Below are 18127 nucleotides of genomic sequence, written 5' to 3'. Positions count from 1 at the left end.
TATATGTATTTTATAGGTCAAGATCACATCACCAAGCTCAGTGGTAGGTGATACAATATATCTGACATCGAAAAGCGCCATTTGTGCCTCATGGGACACTTTTACTGATGCGGAAACAAGCATGGTTGAGTATCAATTTTCATTATGTTTGGAACATAATAATCAAAGTTGCCCCATCCCAACACGAGACCTCAACAACAGAACGTCAGTGTGCATTGAAGAGCCAGAAATCACAGAAGGCCAGAGTTATGTAATAATGATCACAGCAACAAACAAAGTTGGTTTAAGCTCATCGTCAGCTTCACCTACATTTATCATTGACACAAGCGAACCTGACATTGGAGATGTCGTGGTATTAAACCCCTTGGGAGAACAATATGATTTCGTCTCGTCAGCCATTCTTGCGCGCTGGCATGGTTTCATTGACATCGAGACTGGCATCCGTAGCTATTCAGTGTGTGTGGGTACTGAACCTTCCTTGTGTGATGTAACCAACCTGGTTACCGTCGGGAACACGTCAAGCTACACTTGGTATAATTTAAGTTTGATTCACAATGAAGAATATTTTGTGTCTATAAAAAGCATCAACAACGCTGGGATTTCTACGAACTTTACTACCTCACAACCCATTACTGTAGACACAACAGGTGAGCGCAAAAAAGTATAACCTACCCATGAAGGCTTCTTAGTACGACTTTTACAAAAAAACGCGTAATATAAAAAACCTATTTATACTGTCATTTTTTTTTACAGCTCCACCGTTAAGTAATGTTGTCGATGGTTTCGAAGAGACAAAGGATATTGACTACCAACGAAGTCGCACACGTGTGTCTGCTTCGTGGTTTATCGCTGAAGATCCTGATAGTGGAATCATCACCCTCACGTGGTGTATCGGGTCTGGGCCCCGATTATGCGACCTGAATCCCAGTTCCTCGTTGAACGTTAACGCGACCAAAATATCAACATTCTTGAATCAACCAATTAAAAACGGAGAAAGTTATTACGTCACTGTCAAAGCAATCAATGGCGCTGGTTTGAGCGGTGTTTTGGCATCTAATGGTGTTACAGTTGATTACACGCCACCACGTGTTGGTACCGTAACTGATGGCATAGATGATGATGTCGACTATCTCAAGAGTGGTAACACCGTGTACGCTCGATGGTCTGAATTTGAAGATCCAGAAAGTGGAATTAAATCGTACCAGTTTGCTCTTTGTGAAAAAGAAAACGTAACCGTTTGTCCAATGGCGTTTTCAGACACGGGACCTCAAACTAATATTAGCTTATCCGGTAATTATATTTTGCTTTTTCGTGTTGACACAAATAAATTATATTCCTTTTTAAAAACTTGTATCATGAAGTCCCGAGTATTCATTATTTTAGTCGGGTGCTTTTTACTACACTAGAAACAAATTCATGTATTCCACCGTCGTCACGCCCTGAAATAACTATATTTAACCAGTATAATTGTGACGTTGTCAGCAAGGCGGGCGACATACATGAACTGATTTTGTTCATGACTGTTTTCCTAGGGACGGAGTTACAGAGTGGTATTAAATACGTGATTATAGTTCGTGCTATCAATATGGTAGATTTGAGGACGGATGCCACATCAGATGGATTCACTGTTGATTCAACGGCGCCTGTTTCCGGGCAAGTCGCAATTGTTGTCCCATCACCGAGTAACTTTGAAATCCATCAGATCACAGCGAGGTAACTTTTATCAGTTTTAAAATTGCTTTTTCTGGAGATCCAGTAAGGAACAGGTGGACGTAGCGTCATCTTTCAATGGTGATTGGTCCAATCATAGCAATAAAAAAATTCAGTTAAAAAACTATAGTAGAACTAAAAATCCCAGTCCAGTGAAAAAGAAATAATGTAATTTTAGCCGTTTATGACCATTAATTTGATTCATGAATTGTTTTTTTTTCAGATGGGAAAACTTCATGGATGCTGAGTCAGATATCTCTCAATATGAAGTTTGCCTTGGCACAACTGAAGAAGAATGTGACGAGATCGATTTCCAGTTTGTTGGTTCGAACATAAATCACACCTTCACTGGACACGAATTGCGACATCAGGAAACATATTACGTCACGGTAAAGGCAACGAACAATGCAGGGTTGTCCACTCTTGTTTCATCTAATCAAATAAAAGTTGATTTGACTCCACCAAGTCCAGTAGAGGAATTAAATGGAGCTTCGTTTGATTTGGAGGAAATTTGCACAAATGCCATCACAGAAAGATCTTGTAATGAAACTAGACCAGGTATTTGTCTACATACCGTTCTTACTTAACTGTGCCCTAACTTAAATTTACGGGTGCTGGATAGCTCAATAAAGCCATTCACTCCAGGTGGAATCATAAACATAGCTTAAAAAAAAGGTTATTCCGAATAGATTCATTGCGTAAATAAAATATTTTGACAAATACACAACCAAAGTTAAACTATATTTCGATTCAAATCTGAATCATCATCATCAGGAGATAAGATTTTAGGATGTCCTTATCAAGCAACGTTGAGTTCCTTTTGATCTGAACGAAATCTGTACAAATATTCTCTTGTAGAGATCTTGTAGAGTTTTACATCTATATTGTCACTGCTACAGGGAACCAAAACTAAGCTAACTGAAATTTTGCTAAATATTGATCGATTGTTACTGCAGGTAGAATTCTAAAAATCTTTGAAAGTTAAATTAGCTTACACTGGATAGCTCTTTCTGTTCCAAGAAGTCCTGTCAGGATTATGTTTTATTTAATACCTAACCTGTACGGACGCTGCATAACCATGCAACGCTTTCTTCCCGCTGATTTGTCAATAAATAGCTCTTGAAATTTTTAGAAACGAATGAACGTGTTCTTATAAAGCTTTCTTGCGCAAATGATTTGATCAATGCATCCTGGGTAGAGCACGAAGACCGAGAATCTGGTATAGCCATGGTCGAGTGGTGTGTCGAAAGCATGAATAATACATGCAACGTACAACTTTGGCAAGCATTATCGACCGACCTACTATCGAAATCTGCTGTTGTTCATTCACTTTCTACACTAACTAGTGTCCGAGTTGTCCTTCGCATCTCCAATGGTGTTGGCAACAAAGCGGTGCTTGAGTCAGCTGCATGTTACCCAGTGAAGAATTTCCCACCTGAACTAAATGTTGTCGAGATAAATGCCCAGAATGACTCCCTGGAAAATATAGATTACCAAAACGACAGCGAAGCGATTGTAGTTACCTGGTCACCAAACAACCTGACGTCATATTCCAGTGTCCAGGCTGCTTTAACTGAGCCGAACGACGAATTAAACATAAATGGTTCATTGCGACGGAAATGGAGCGGCGAGCCGTTAGCTTACGATTTCGTGGACATTCCGCGTGAAAGAGCGTATATCAGGTTCAGCGGTGATATGATTAAACCATACAAGAAATATCGCCCGGTGATTAAACGATGTAATGAAGACGGCCTATGCACAGATTCTTTTGGGGATGGAGTTGAAATATTGCCTGACGCACCCCCGAATATACAGGTAATTAGAAGATTGCTATCACTGACCCTTAGCACTTTTCCTCCGTCCCTACTGTATGAGAGTAAGGAACGTAAGGTGCACGAGAATCCAGTTTTACTTTGTCTCAACGATGTACTCTAGTGGACGAATAACGTTACTATTCTGTGTCTGCGTTTTGGATTTTACGCGTCTTGTGCTCGCAATTGAAACATTGTTATGTAATATAACGTCAGTTTATTGTTGATGTTAGATCCCCAGAGATTGACCGATAGCAGGTTGGTCCGTAGAGCACATTCCCTGAAAATTTGTTCTCCGCGTAGAGGCAAAAAGCAAAGCAAGAAATAAGTGTATGTCCCGAGTAAAATTCACTTTATCCAAATTAATTACACCTTTGCATATACATCAGACCTTAGACAGAGGTAGCAGGCAGAACACTATAGCCACGTCAAGTTCAAGCAACTTTTATTTTCTTCTGCAGGTTAACGCTACGGACACTTTGGTGGACACAGAGCAGGAACGTTGGCGGAAATTCATTACTATTCCTCGTTTATCCAGAAGTTTTGTCGAAGATTCGTATTTTCTTCCTGATCCATTCAGCGTGGTTATCAGAGCAAACCTAGAAGACCCAAATGCCTTCGACTTGGGAAAACAACAAATCCGAGAGACCGTCCAAGCTAGCGTTTACAGGATCACATCAGGCGCCAACGAAACACAAAATGAAACAATTGATATTCGACATATTTTTGACCATTTACATATTCACGATGACGCTAATGTTTGCTGTAAAAGAAGGAACAGAGAGCCCCGCACTGTTCACCCTGATCAACAGATTAAACCAGTTCGAGAAACGACTGCGTTCGGCGCATCTGTGAGTTATTTGAAAAACAACTCTGATTTGATTGTAGTGTCGTCCCAAAATTCTGCATACGTTTTCTCAAGAGGGTCCTATGAAAGTACTCCACTTACTTTAGTGACGTTCAATTCTACTATGAATAATAGCTTTGTTAGAGTTAAAGGATACAACGAGATCCTTTTTATATCCGGCAACGAAAAATTGCTGTTGTACAGAATTGATACCGAAAATCTAGCTCGAAGCGTGCCGATTTTAGGAATAACCAATTGTAATAAAACAAGTACAGACACGATCGAACCTTGTACGATGGACGACGGATGGTCTTCTTCGGAAGACGTCGGAAGAGAGTTCGCTTTTGACGGCGCAAAAATGATTGCGGTCAGCGGAAAGCATCCACAACAAGGGTACGGTGTTGTTGCTATATTTATTGCAGATGACTCGAATCAGTTAGAATTGCAACATGTATTGGGATCGCGAGAGAAAGACCAATCCTTTGGAAAGGCAATCGCACTGAATAAAGATTTTTTGGTTATAGTTGGTGCTGGCGTCTATGTCTATTCAAGAATGTCTAATAATTCCTGGCAAAACAACACCGCACTTTCCAAAAAGTTTAACAATCAATTTCCAGACAATATCTATCTGACAAAACGAAATGAACTATTTCTTCTATCAATTTCAGACAAAACATTGACAGTTTTTGAATTGCAGCCACCAGGTAATGCGATCAGGAGATGTCGAATGGTTTATTCAACACTTGTTCAGCTGAGTGGGAGTTTTGATGTGTTTGAAGGCGAGTCGAGTGTTTTTGCTATTGGTATCATGGTTGACGGTCACGATGGAAGTGATTTGGGTGTTTACGAACCTGGAAATAGGTGCGCAAAGATTGGGAGAGTATTGACTAAAAATGGTCTTCGTTCTGATGATGGTAGGGCAAAGGCATCCGTAGCAATCACAGATGGACACGTTGTGATTGGCAGTCCAGGTTTAGACACATGGCCAAGCGATTATGTAGATGCAGGAACTGGACGCGTTTATGTGACATCCGTCTGTTCACGGGATTTCGTACGTAAGAAGGTGTCTCATCTTGGACATAAGGAGACAGTGGAGTGTGTCGCTTGTGGCGATGGGGAAGAGGCATACCCCGGATTTGAGGAGAAATGCGTGAACTGTAGTCGTAGTATTTGTTTAAAAAAATCAGAAGATCTAATGTTTAGAGTTTCACATTGTGATAAATATCCTTGTGGTAAGGTCAATAATCGTAGCATAAGCCAAAATATTTATCGAGCTAATCTTACAGTTACTGAGTCTGCGCCCAGCTTTGGTGATGACGAATTTTACCTTCCCGGATCCGAACAGAGTTATTTCGTTAGGATCAGCCAGAGATCGGCATCGGGACTCACGACTACGTCCGACAGCATTTCGTTCTCTCTCGACAACACCTCGCCCGAACCAGGGTCAGTCTACGATGGCTTGGGTAGCGACGAAACCCGAAACTGTTCAGCAAATACGACACTCAGTTCCGAGAATCAATGCTCGAGTCGCAGTTTCTCCGATACCGACTTGGATTTCACGAACAACACCGCCTCCATTAGCGCTCGCTGGATCGATTTTCGGGACAATGAAAGCGACATTGAGCATATGTTCTGGTGCATTGGTTCCAGGCCACTTCGAGACGATATCATGGAGTGTGAAAATGCAACTGATCACCCTAATAAGACTTTGACCGGGCTTTCTTTGCAGCACAACGATTCATACTATGTGACAGTCTTGGTTTGTAATCATGCAGGATTATGTACAGCCAAGTCAAGCGATGGCGTTTTGATCGACACCACACCACCTATTCTGCAGTACGTTCGGGATGGATTGATGGGTCCAGATATCGATTTCCAGGTCAGTTGACATAGAGTGTTTTAGGTACAGTCTTTAGAGTTTGTTCATGTGCCACTTCAATATTGATTGTATTTAACCTTGCAATTTTCCTACTATTGTAACAATACTATTGCTCGGCATTTAGAACTCAGCAATAGAATTGGTAGCTGTGTTAAACAGCATTGCCGTTCCTTTCTTTAACCTCATTTTCATGTACATAGGTTGAACATTGAAAGAATTTTCAATCATTTAGGTGTTTACCAACATCATATTCGGCAATTGGGCAGCGGAAGATCCCGAGAGCGGCATAGTCTCGTACGAGGTTGGCTGGGGCTCGTCTCCAGGACTGGACAACCTCCATGAGTTCCAAGAGATTGGTAATGCGACAGCCTACTATGCAAAGTTCAAACACGGAGATCTCGTGAAGGGGCGCAAATATTTCGTAACCGTGAAAGCCATCAACGGTGCAGGCCTGGAATCTGAGGCGGTGTCTTCGAATGGGATCGTGGTTGGAAAAACCGAGTTTGTCTTTTCGAAAAATGACTCTGGGTCATTTTTCTTCGATACTATGAACGTGAACGCCAACGAGACACAAGAAAAGGATTCGGAAGTTGGAAATACATTTGGAACTTTAGACGTTCCCTCCGGAGCTGTCGAAGATGAAGTGAAATTTCAGGTTTATAGCCTTGGCAAGGAAGAGTTGAAGAATGGCACAGATGATAATACGACTGTTGTTGATCCTGCTGTCATGAAGCCGCCAAAAGTAAGTTGTTTGTGCATGTAGTTACTATTCCATGCCACAACATCGTATTGTATTGATGCCTACACTGATTTATTACGTTTGAGACATTTTTCTCCTGGGACCTGTTGTTGATCCTGTCCCTAACTACAGTTAAAAGTTAACTACAAATTGCCCCCGATAGTTACAATAGAGACCATGACAGACTGAAGGCTTATGATAGAATACCTTCCTTACTTGATCAGGACAGCTCATTGTAAAATATTACCTGGGCTATATACATCCAAATTTTTAGGACTTACTTTTGAGGTTGCTAGAGCACAATCAGAACAGCTTCTTAATTAAAGAAATTCGCCTCGGTGGGTATATTTATTTTTTTATTTTTTGACTTTAAGCATTTCAAATTGGGCAACTACAGTTTCCAGATCAAAGCCTACGAACCAGAAAACAATACTTTGGAAGAAGAATATCGTTTCAAAAAGCCAATAACCATCTCGTTGTTCTACGACGTCGATCAAATGTTGAAACAAAACAAGAAAACTGTTAGTAGTGAAGTAAATAATAACGATATCGATCCTGTACTTCTATTATGGCACACCAAAAATCAAACATGGTGAGTAGTAGTGAGTGAATACGATTTCGGGATGATCTTGTGACAATATACTGGCCTTCAAATTGTTTTTTTTTATCTTTTCCAGGTTCGATGCAGCCAAAACCTGTCCTGAGCCATGGACGTTTGTTGATCACGCTGCAAAACTTCTCAAAGTCCACGTCTGTCATTTGACTCAATTTGCCCTATTCTGGACGTTTACAGCAGAGAATGGAATAATTGAATTCCTTAATGGTGTGTTTCACTCAATTTAAGTGCTTTTAAAATGTTCAGTAACCGGATTTCCTTTTATCGATTCTGTTTTACGGCGTGAGGGACCCATACATGGATAGCTGTATTAGTTCTTTATAATCTTTCTGAAGGTCCAGTAAGTAACCCATCACTTGTCTCGTGCTACTCTTTGAAGCAGGAGTACCAGGTAAAACCAAGCGAAGAGTGGGTCAAACCTGATCACATACCTACTCTAATAGTGATCAGGGTTTCCAAAATGCAAGGAGATTTCCTTGCAATTGACAACCACGTCTGTGTTAATAGGGATCTGTGTTAATAGGATATATTATCCCTTCTTTTCAAAAGTTCTTTGTTTCTCTTTTTTGTCATTGCCACCCCCCTATGTAGACAGCCATATGCAAATAAGTAGTGATGATTTATTCTACGAAAACGAACAAAGTAACATTTAACATGTATCAACTATTATTTTAGATTCCTCGACGGGTCAGCCAAAACAAGCCATTACTCTTAACATAGTTAGGCGCAAAGGTTCCACCGGAAGCATTAATGTCACATGGATCGTCACCAGCCCTTCAGGTGGTGACATTCCATTTAGCGTTTCCCCGATCGGAGGCCAATTGACTTTTTTGGAGAGCCAATGGAATTCATCCATCCATTTAAAATTCGGCGGTTTTCCAACAAAGATGAGCGAAGTCGTATTGTCTGTGGAACTTTTGAACGTGTCTGGTGGTGCGATGCTGGGGAATTCGCGCAGGGTGCAAATCGTCTTTCCCGCAAAGCTGGACAGAGAGGGGCCGGAAGATAGTAATTTTGTACTGGAGATTGTTGTACCGTGCGTTGTTGGTGGTGTTTTTGCAATTATTATCATAATAGCAGCGGTTTATTTTGTCCGAAAACGACGCAGGTAAGGTGTTAATGATGTGATGATAGGAATGTGTTAGTTGAGAAGATGAAGATAATGTAGAAGCAATGGTGACGGTAATCATGTACCATTGCTGCAGCTGATGATGCTATATTAGTGATCATTAAGATGGTGTTGATATAAAAGACTCTGTTTGTAAACATTTTGCATCTTTTTTACCAACAGCCGCAAGCCTGCAGGAGAGAGAACCAGAGGGAGAGAAAACCCTATTTATGGAACGGGGTAAGTGTTAGATTTTGAAACCGTATCTGCAAAGTAGTATCTGTTATATATAATCAGTATTATCCAATGATTTTCTTCTTTTTTGCATTCCTGAAAGGCACGAGGAGACCGTTGAAACGTCATTCACAAAGCCTAGTTGAAGAGGAAGGCCTTGATAATCCGTAAAACGACACTTACTAGCTAAGAAACATAATTGTGATAGGTAATAGAATTGGGAAATAAAATAGATAACATATGTATTAAATGTTAAAATTTTTTGGATTGTATTATAAACAAGCAATCTTTTAAAGAATATATCATAGGCGTATTAATACCATTAAATTGTATGCACAACAAGTTATATCTAGTAAAAATAAATGCACCTGGGATGATTATTAAAGTTAAAATTAATTTTTGAAGATCAATAAAACACACATAATAACCTCAGACCACTGCAAGTCTTGTATCTAATATTTGATCAATATTCCGGCTAAAATACGCTCTAATAAACTACCTAAAAAGGAATTCTCTAAGTTTCGATCTAAGAGCTCGCCAGCAGAGTTAGTAATTAGTATTTATTTGAAAGATTCGGTGCCTCTGATTGGTTACAGCCATGTGTGAAATCGTCACGTCCAACGAGTGACGTCATAACATGGGATATACTTTTTTCATCCTATGTGGCTATGTCATGACGTCATGATCGTCTTCCACGTTATGACCTCACGCCAATTGCGAGCGAAAAAAGCATTTTAAATTTTAAATTAAAATTCGGTTTTCACATGTTATGAAGGTTTATCAAACTAACCACATTGAAATATTCAATAATTTTTTGTCGTATTAGTATGATAATACTCTTTTCCGGCAATACTAACCTGTCTAACCCTCTTGATAAAACTCCGGCCTGACAAAGAGAAGGTTTTTAGTGCCTTTATTAAGGAGCTGTTTACATGAGCCCGGTTACCCGAGATTCAACGAAGAGTGAGATGATTTTGAGGTATTGAAATAAGCAGATAACATGATCCTGCATGGCAGTCGTATAATCACCACAACAATAGCATGTGCTTGTTTGGTGACATAAAGACTTATTTCAATACCTCAAAGTCCTCTCACGCTTCGTTGAATCTCGGGTAACCGGGCTCATGTAAACAGCCCCCAGCACGTAAAGTCGCATGCATGACCTTGAACGAACGACTTATGACGCGCTGGTCTATCCATATGGCTATTCCTTTGTGATCGCTCCCCCCTGACAATTCAGAATTTGAAGAGACTTTATACACAAAACACACATTGAAACATTTCGGAGTGTTTACTTTCAAAATCTCGACGATATGGACATGATTTCGCTTTGTAGGAAGCGTGTCAATTTGGATTCACCAGAGACTAAGCGGAGAAGCCCACGAATAGCTCAAAAAACTGTCACGACTGCTAAGAAAACTGTCGATGTACCGTCCAATGGCGACAAATGTTTTTCAAATATTGACCGCTCAGCGCCGGCAATCTCACAAAGTCCAAATAACGGAATTGTCCTGAGAATATTGGCGAAACCGGGCGAAAAGGAAAGCAGAATAACAGGTCAGCCTATATGTCTTTCAAGTATCGTATTACAGTACATTTTAGTATTTTATTGTAATTGTGACATAGAGAAGTATGTTATTGTTATTGGTCAATATCGCACAGTAAATGTCACATAAACTAATTTTCTATTTCTCAAAACATAATTATGGCCTGCTGAGTGCTGAGTGTGAAAAATATCTGGCGTATAATGATCCCTTATGTTAGTTATGTAATATTCTCTAGACGTTTACCCAATTAAAAGGGATCGCATTTGGGACCGTTTAATATGCCAAGAATTTTACTCGGAAGTGGAAAGTTGTGACAATTATATTTATTATTGTGGGCAATGAAAACAAAATTACAAATATTTAGCATGACCAGTCAAAGTGAATTTAAGCTGACAATCTTGAGCATGCTGTGAATGTGTTTTGCCTGACCCGTTCTTGTGATGTAGTTCTTTAAAGTTGGGTCCCAATGATTATGTAATTTCATGTGTAATTATATAATACACTATAAGTATAAAACACTAGCTAGACAAGCTAGTGTTTCTTGTCAACTGGTAATGTACCTAAATGTTCTTTAGCCCACCATTTGTTCTACTGAATGTCGGATGATTAACAAGAGATGCTTAAAGTTCAAAAGTATATTCTTTGCCAGTGTCTCATGAAGGCCTATTTACTGGGGATGAAGGAAGGCAATATTCGGTCCTTGCATTACCATAGCTTGATTGTGTCTATAGTTTTGGGGGTTTCAAGTAAACTAATCTTTATAATTCATGGAGAAGATAATACACTGTTGTCAAATAATCACAGGCTGCATAAATTAATACAAGGGTACTAAACATTATATTTATATATCATATGATTCTTAAAATACCTGAATGCCAATAAGTTGTGTTTATTTTAAAACTAGACTGATACTGAGATGTTGCCTTAAACTTTCATTGAGCAAATCGTCAGCCCTTTTATTTCTCTGATTTCAGACATTACAGAATATAGTATTGGACTTCAAATTGGTGCTCCTGCCAGGGAGATAGAGGCAAATGCTGAACTGGTCAATTATCTTGCGAGGGTATTGCAAGTGAGAAAAACGAACATTATCGTTGAAAAAGGTTTGAGATCTCAGATTAAGTCAGTGTTGGTAAATAAAAATGGCATGACTGTTGATAGAGTGAGAGCTTTGATAGAGAAAGAAATGAGAAAAGGTGCAGAATCATTTGATCTAAACATTTAACATCAGTTGTATAAAGAATAATGTACATACAACTTACTGAATTTCCCACTTCCATATTATGATTACGTATATACATAGTGACCATAATTAATACTAATTAATTAGAAGTTGCAATTTAACAGTTTGGGCAAGTTGTTCAAGCCTAAATCTTTGCTAACCCCAGGTTAAATAGTATAGTCAGTTTATAAAATGACTTCTGAAACAACGTATTACTAAAGGTTAATATATACGGTTAGAAAATGTGACTTCTATTTGAAAAACTGGTCCCCAAGATAAAATTTACCATGTATTGGATGATAAATATTAATCTTTCACTGAACAAAACATGGGCTGAATTAACAGTAAATAGCAGAATACTTATAACCAGATTGGCTGTGCCAATAGCATTTATGCAAGGGTTCCTTTATGCTATATATATACCAAGCCTCACTCCAATGCAATATATTTCCCCTTATATCAAAGTGATGCTCTATAAGTGGCAAAGGCAATAGCATTAGGGCTAATATTGAATAAGTGCTATTGAATTTGAACTCTCAATGACAGTAAATGGATAGCAGTCAATGTATAAATTCATTGAATATATAACATTAAATTATATAGAGTGTAATTTTACTATGATGCATACATACATATATTTATTGAAATAAGAATAATTATCATACAAGTGATGGATTTTAATAGTATTTTTATAAATGCTTCATTTTCTTTGTTGTTGAATGTATGTCATTCAGTTGTTTCGCCTCAGACCTGACAACAGCAGGTAATGTGGCGTACGCTTTCCTGTAACTGGTCAAGCCTGTTAAATTCCTCAAACGCTATAGGGAAAAAGGAATACAGTATATTACTAGGGGTGACAGGCAATCGACTGCTATTTGTCACTGACTTACTGCAGTTGATTTTCATTTTAGTTGAGGAATGCCAACAAGGAGAGAAACTAATCCGCAAATTTGTTTACATTTTTGGGGAAAGCGAATCAGAATGCCTTAATTTTTAATACTTCATGTAAAATAGAAAAATGTACCGTTATGCATTCTTATTGGGTTAAATGTAAACAAATTTGCAATTGGAAATTCTTCCTTTATAAGCATGCCTGAAACAATTTACTGTCAGGTGTCTACTGTTATGAGTCATGAGATCTATGTGAGAAAAATTCAAAATCAACATTTTTCTTAGCTAACCAGATTTGTTAAAGAGGATTAGCGGATTCTGCTGATCGGTTCTGCTCAGAACATTTTAGGCAACAGTCATTTAAAAAAAACATTTGTATCAATTTGGGTGGTGTGTCAATTTGTTTACGTTACGGTAACTTAAACAAATTGACACACCAACCAAATTAATACACAGGAAAGTGTATAGTCTGATGATGAAGGAGATGTAAGACGAAATTCTCTGAAAATAGATTAAGTTTAACTCACCATTTCTTCTGCCGTTATTTCTGCGGGTTTCTTGATAACGAGCGGCGTTTTCTCTGCAAACACCCGATTGAAATTTACTTCTCTATTTTTCAGTTCAAGACGATACTTCTCAATTTCCCTCTTTAAGAATTGTACTTCGTCATCTTTCTGAATAGTCCAGGCATTGAATAATAGAGCAAAATTATGGTTAAAACTCCATGACACGGTGTAATTTGATCATTATGTATAACTGTTGAATTTATCCTTTTAACATAAGACAACTTTCAATCCCATACGTGTGCGCAAAGGAGACTGTTATCCGTAAATTTAGAAAGCTGTGTAACATTCTAGTCTTGTGGGGGAAGATACACAGATTTATAGTGTTTTTTTAGAAAATTTATACATTTGGCGAACATGCCTTAATCTGGGTTTGGACATGCCAAAAATTCCAAAATATCTAGGTCTCGTAGTAGAGAAATTTCATTGAGCGATCTTTATCAGATGCCATTCCTAATTAATCAAACACAAAGACTTAAGACAACTATTATGACTTTGGTTTCTGGATAATCTCCCAATAATTACCTGTGTCGGCTTTGGTTTTAATTTAGCCAAAGCTAATGCGTTGATATCCACTTTCTTAGGGGATGAAGGTCTTGTCCTCTCTATCGGCTTGTCCGAATATTGTTTTCCTAAAAGCAACTTGTTCATTTGTTCATTTAGCTGTTCATGATTCCTCTCCAACGCTAGTTTTTCAGCAGCGATTTGTTTATTCTTCTCCTCTAGCTTTCGGGTTCTTTGAAGGGCCCGTTCTCCATGCTTTCTCGCTTCGTGCAGTGATTGCGTTAACGTGCGAACTTCATCGTGCGCGAACGATAAATCGTCTTTCAATTTCGTACATTCCAGTTTTAAGGTTTGGTTTTCGTTTAGCATGTTATTCAAATTCGCTTGTATAAGTTCAACTTTGTTGTGTAGATCGCCCACCAAATCCTTCTGTTGGGCCAAATTTTCCCGCTCGCTCGACAGTTCGTTTGACAGCACTGATTTCTGGCGTCTGAGCGCTTCGACTTCCTCTGGAGAACGACTGGCAATCTCCTTCTTCAAATTCTCGATTTCGGCCAACGCTTCGCTAAGCATCGCGCCCCGTTCGATCACTCTTTGTTCCGCTTGTAATTGTTTCTCGTGTAGCGTTTCCACGGTGGCTTTAGTTCGTTCGCATTCGTCCGTTTTCATCTCGAGTAGCGTGCGAAATCGCTCCAAGTCGTCCAGTTGCTTCTCAAGCCAGTTCAGTTTGCCTTTCCCTTCTTCGGTGACACGGCGAATTTCTTCTTCGCACGCCTTCTTGGTCGCCGAAAGCTCGAGTTCCTTTTCATGATTTCGCGTGAACAGCATCTGCACGACCATGGTTAATTCGGCAATTTTTTTCGAAAGCTTTGCTTTCAAGACGTCAGTCTCGGCTTTATGAGACATGGCAATCTAACAATCACGGTCTTTGCCTTTAGTAAGTGATGTATACCCTCCAAACAATACCTTGGTTGTGGAAAGTACTTGTACAGCTCGGAACTATTTGTAAGGTTTAGACTTTAGACATTTCTATGATATAAACCGCAACTTTATAAAGACTTCCGTAACTAAGATCCAACGAATTGACAGATTACTAGGTGATAAACTCATCAAACACAAGCTTTATTTTAGTCTGTCTGCTTTGAAAACGCAGCCATAAATAATATACGAATTTGACGTTCAAAAAACATCAACACAGACAGCACTCGATCTATAAACACCCAACAAACACAACACAGATTTACCGCACCAAGTTGTATTTTCTGTATTGTTTACGGCCTACACGGTTTGTCATTATTCCCTCTTATCCTTCGTCGCTTAGCGAGTGTTGACCTAAGAAATTCCGCCTGACATACTAGAACTGTGAGAAGCGACATTTAATTATGTTTATGGCAAATAACTTTAGCCAAAGAATAGAATGTCAACTGAATCAATTGGTTCAGATTACAGTTTATCGTTTTGTTACCATGGCAATAACACAGCCTTTGATGTTTGATGTTCATATGATCCATTAATCGGTCCATATCCCAGAATATAGTTTTATTTCGAAATCACTATAAATCACTTTTGAATTTTTTATTGATAGAGTGAGATATCTTAAGGCTTTTAGAAATGATATATGGGATGCGGAAAAAGTTTCCAAGAAGCCACTCTACGTACGAGATTGAGCCTTGCCCAAGGGCCAAGGAATTAGGATAATGCTTCTGCCGTTCTGCGGTATAAAATACTTCCAAAATAGAGTAAAGCACTTCCCGCCGTCTTAATCAAAGCGTCTCCGTCAGAAGAGTTAGTTTGCATCTATATATATTACTAGTGATCTATTTTTACGTACATCCACAGTCCACACTAATAAAATTCTCCTCACGAAATCCTCAGGTCGAAAGGTCGAGAAGTTTTTTTTGCTATTTTAGGCGCGTGTTATACCAGATTTGATACGATTACGCTGTTGCTTGGTTTCAATGAATTTAGAGCCTGTTGATAGCGGACATGTTAATACGGTTGAAAAAGAAAGATAAAGATTACGCTTTGACTCTTAAATTATATGAACAGTTACGCTGCACTCATAAGACACACAAGAATGGAATGAAGAAGTTTGATCTTCTTGAAGTGCGATCTTCTCATTCTTCTGTCATGTCAGCATCTTCTGATTCTCCTCAGCGACTTTTGTTTTTTTACGTCAAAGTTGTATTACCATCTGTCGCCGCTGAGTCTGTCCGCTTGCTCCGCGTTTTGAACCCATAAATTGCTTGTAAGATGAAGTACTTGTGATCACACAATTCTCAACAAAATGGCGGGCTTTACAAGTGTTGCAAGTTTTCAAAACAAAACGAAAACATCATAAAGTGGTTAAATTATGGCCGTATCTAATCAAGTACTCCTGATCGTGTCTATTCTTGAAGGTGAATTTTAAACAGCATCCTGCTCAAAGTATTTTACTTTTATAGCGTATATTTTCTGCCTTGTATTTGAGATATATTTGAGATTGATTCCTGTTCAGGACTTGATTTACAATGAGATTAACTTATGGTTTTACACCAAATTATTAATCTCGTAACAGGTCGAAGGTTCCCTCGCAGGTCAAAGCATCAAGTTATTGTAGAAGCAAAATTTGATGGCGAAACATTGTGCACAGATCCCATCGATCATACGGAAAGTCCAAACTTCACAACAGAATTGGCATGGGAGTTAGATAAGAAAGCATTACATCAACACAAACTACAAAGGACGCCCATTAAATTACAGGTTAGATAGCCTACAACATGCACATTGAACAGTCTCATGTGTCGTATCAGCACCATGATCACAGTGATCAGATTTAGGAATGATTGAGCTTCAGATTAGCTCATTTGTAATGGCAAATTGTTCTGAATATCGAATATTTACCTTTGAATTTGTACAGTGTTATGCAATTGACACAGTGCTATCCCAAAAAGAAATGGTTGGTTATATTATCTTAGATTTGCGGTCTGCCCAGGCAAAAATACAGGTATGTGATATGTTTTATAAATCAACAGAATATAATGGTGTAAAATATATAAAGGCTTTTGCCTTCTGCTCAGTGAATATAGGCTGTCATCATATTTGCCCTTAGAGAGTAATTGTTGATAATTGCTGCTTGAGACTTCTTAAAAGTCGTATTATGTACTTTTTTCAGTATTTCTATGGCCTCTTTCAACATGCATACTTTAGAGCTATACTCTGAGTTTTGGTGGAAGATCATTTTCTTCTACAGGGTTGGAGCCTCATCTCCTACATTTTACACCCATTTTCATATAAAATTGATGTACATCCACCTTTAATTAACCACAGTTCCTGTAGTTAATCAGTTCAGGAAAAGAAGAAATTTAATGCATTAAAAATTAGGAACAGTCTTTTCCAGTCACATTTGTTTCCCTCTAATTAATAATGGACAGGCAGTAAAATTTACCAATAAGATGCATTCTTATTTGGCAGCGTCCACAGTGGTTTCCACTGCTGAATAGTAAATATCAGCGTCTAAAGCCAGAGCTACAAGTCAGGTTAAATTTAGAAGATGACTCAGGGAAAAAGCCTGACCAGAATTCTCTGCCCCAGCATTCTACACCAACCAGAAAAGGTATGTTTTCACCCCTCTCAGTTGACCTCTGCAATACCCAATGTCAAATACAGCACAATTTCACTTGTCAGTGGAAGAGTGCCATATCAAACTCAACCATTAAACTGTATTGAGTTGTGGAATACACATTAAATGTATGTAATGTACTATATACATTATACATAATATGTGAATTTAGCACAAGGACATTAACCTCGAAGAAAATGTGAAAATGGTGGGGAAAGGCTGTGATATGGCCAAATGTGGATGTGCTATCCCATTTATTCTCCATTTTCATGTCATATTTGATGTTCGCACTCCCAAACTAAATATGTTGCATATTTTACTGTCATGCCAAATGGATTTACTCAATAGTGAAAGAATGCTTCACAGAAATAATAGTTTACAAAAGTAAATGCAATTATTCTTTACATAAAATCCACATAGAATGGTCCACATAAAATCAATTGGGGGTAATTAATTTTATTTATCAAAACAATCCGCTTCAAAACAAATCATTACAGCACAATAGCTTTAGTATATGCATGAATAGTTGCCTCAATTTGGTGTCTATAAGCTTCTGACTTCTGAATATAATTCCCCGGCCACTTACCTTTTTTAAAGAATGGATTTATTGTTCGTATCTCAATAGATGGCATTGATCCACTTGCTTTGAAACCTATTTTGAATGATGAAAAAGGTTTTTATCAGCTTGGACCCATGACTGAATCTGCAGAGATATTTGTGTTTTCTGTGACAATCAGTTATGCTGTGAATTTAGCAAAAGTAAGTTTGATATTTATAATATAATAAACAAATTCTAGAAGGTTGCAATTTATTATTCTAATTTATCATTAAACTAGCTGGTTTTATGTTTCAAAT

At 38.4% G+C, this 18127-nt stretch overlaps 4 protein-coding genes across 7 annotated transcripts in view; 3 read left to right on the top strand and 1 right to left on the bottom strand.

The window, feature by feature from the left end:
- Positions 1-9354, top strand: part of LOC114522645 — a 34751-nt gene extending 25397 nt beyond the window's left edge. For 2 of the 3 annotated variants that reach the window (XM_028543376.1, XM_028543375.1), the window contains 12 exons: positions 17-647; positions 754-1290; positions 1533-1713; positions 1934-2268; positions 2843-3525; positions 3983-6247; positions 6480-6989; positions 7361-7578; positions 7664-7809; positions 8278-8710; positions 8891-8950; positions 9048-9354. In XM_028543376.1, the coding sequence (XP_028399177.1) occupies positions 17-647; positions 754-1290; positions 1533-1713; positions 1934-2268; positions 2843-3525; positions 3983-6247; positions 6480-6989; positions 7361-7578; positions 7664-7809; positions 8278-8710; positions 8891-8950; positions 9048-9090 (6042 nt within the window). In that variant the 3' untranslated portion in view covers positions 9091-9354. The remainder of the gene's footprint in view (positions 1-16; positions 648-753; positions 1291-1532; positions 1714-1933; positions 2269-2842; positions 3526-3982; positions 6248-6479; positions 6990-7360; positions 7579-7663; positions 7810-8277; positions 8711-8890; positions 8951-9047) is intronic. The other variant, XM_028543377.1, reaches the window with a different exon arrangement.
- An 833-nt stretch (positions 9355-10187) lies between these two features.
- On the top strand, positions 10188-11775 carry LOC114522638 (UPF0235 protein C15orf40-like). The gene is made up of 2 exons (XM_028543367.1): positions 10188-10501; positions 11466-11775. Exons 1-2 carry the CDS (start codon positions 10258-10260, stop codon positions 11714-11716), a joined length of 495 nt encoding a protein of 164 aa, XP_028399168.1. The 5' UTR covers positions 10188-10257; the 3' UTR covers positions 11717-11775.
- Positions 11776-12298: 523 nt separating this feature from the next.
- LOC114522637 (spindle pole body component 110-like) lies at positions 12299-15095 on the bottom strand. The gene is made up of 3 exons (XM_028543366.1): positions 13693-15095; positions 13132-13278; positions 12299-12531 (listed from the first exon to the last, which is right to left on the bottom strand). Exons 1-3 carry the CDS (start codon positions 14575-14577, stop codon positions 12403-12405), a joined length of 1161 nt encoding a protein of 386 aa, XP_028399167.1. The 5' UTR covers positions 14578-15095; the 3' UTR covers positions 12299-12402.
- An 872-nt stretch (positions 15096-15967) lies between these two features.
- The window catches only part of LOC114522585 (centrosomal protein of 120 kDa-like), a 63875-nt gene continuing 61715 nt past the window's right edge, over positions 15968-18127 (top strand). For both annotated transcript variants that reach the window (XM_028543317.1, XM_028543318.1), the window contains exons 1-5: positions 15968-16070; positions 16229-16413; positions 16571-16657; positions 17125-17266; positions 17898-18031. In XM_028543317.1, the coding sequence (XP_028399118.1) occupies positions 16025-16070; positions 16229-16413; positions 16571-16657; positions 17125-17266; positions 17898-18031 (594 nt within the window). In that variant the 5' untranslated portion in view covers positions 15968-16024. The remainder of the gene's footprint in view (positions 16071-16228; positions 16414-16570; positions 16658-17124; positions 17267-17897; positions 18032-18127) is intronic.

The sequence above is a fragment of the Dendronephthya gigantea genome, unplaced genomic scaffold (genome assembly GCF_004324835.1).
Source record: "Dendronephthya gigantea isolate DGI-Jeju-01 unplaced genomic scaffold, DenGig_1.0 000023F, whole genome shotgun sequence".
Lineage (NCBI taxonomy): Eukaryota > Metazoa > Cnidaria > Anthozoa > Malacalcyonacea > Nephtheidae > Dendronephthya > Dendronephthya gigantea.
The sequence above is the reverse complement of the archived record's forward strand: the minus strand, read 5'-3'. Positions and strand labels throughout refer to the sequence as shown.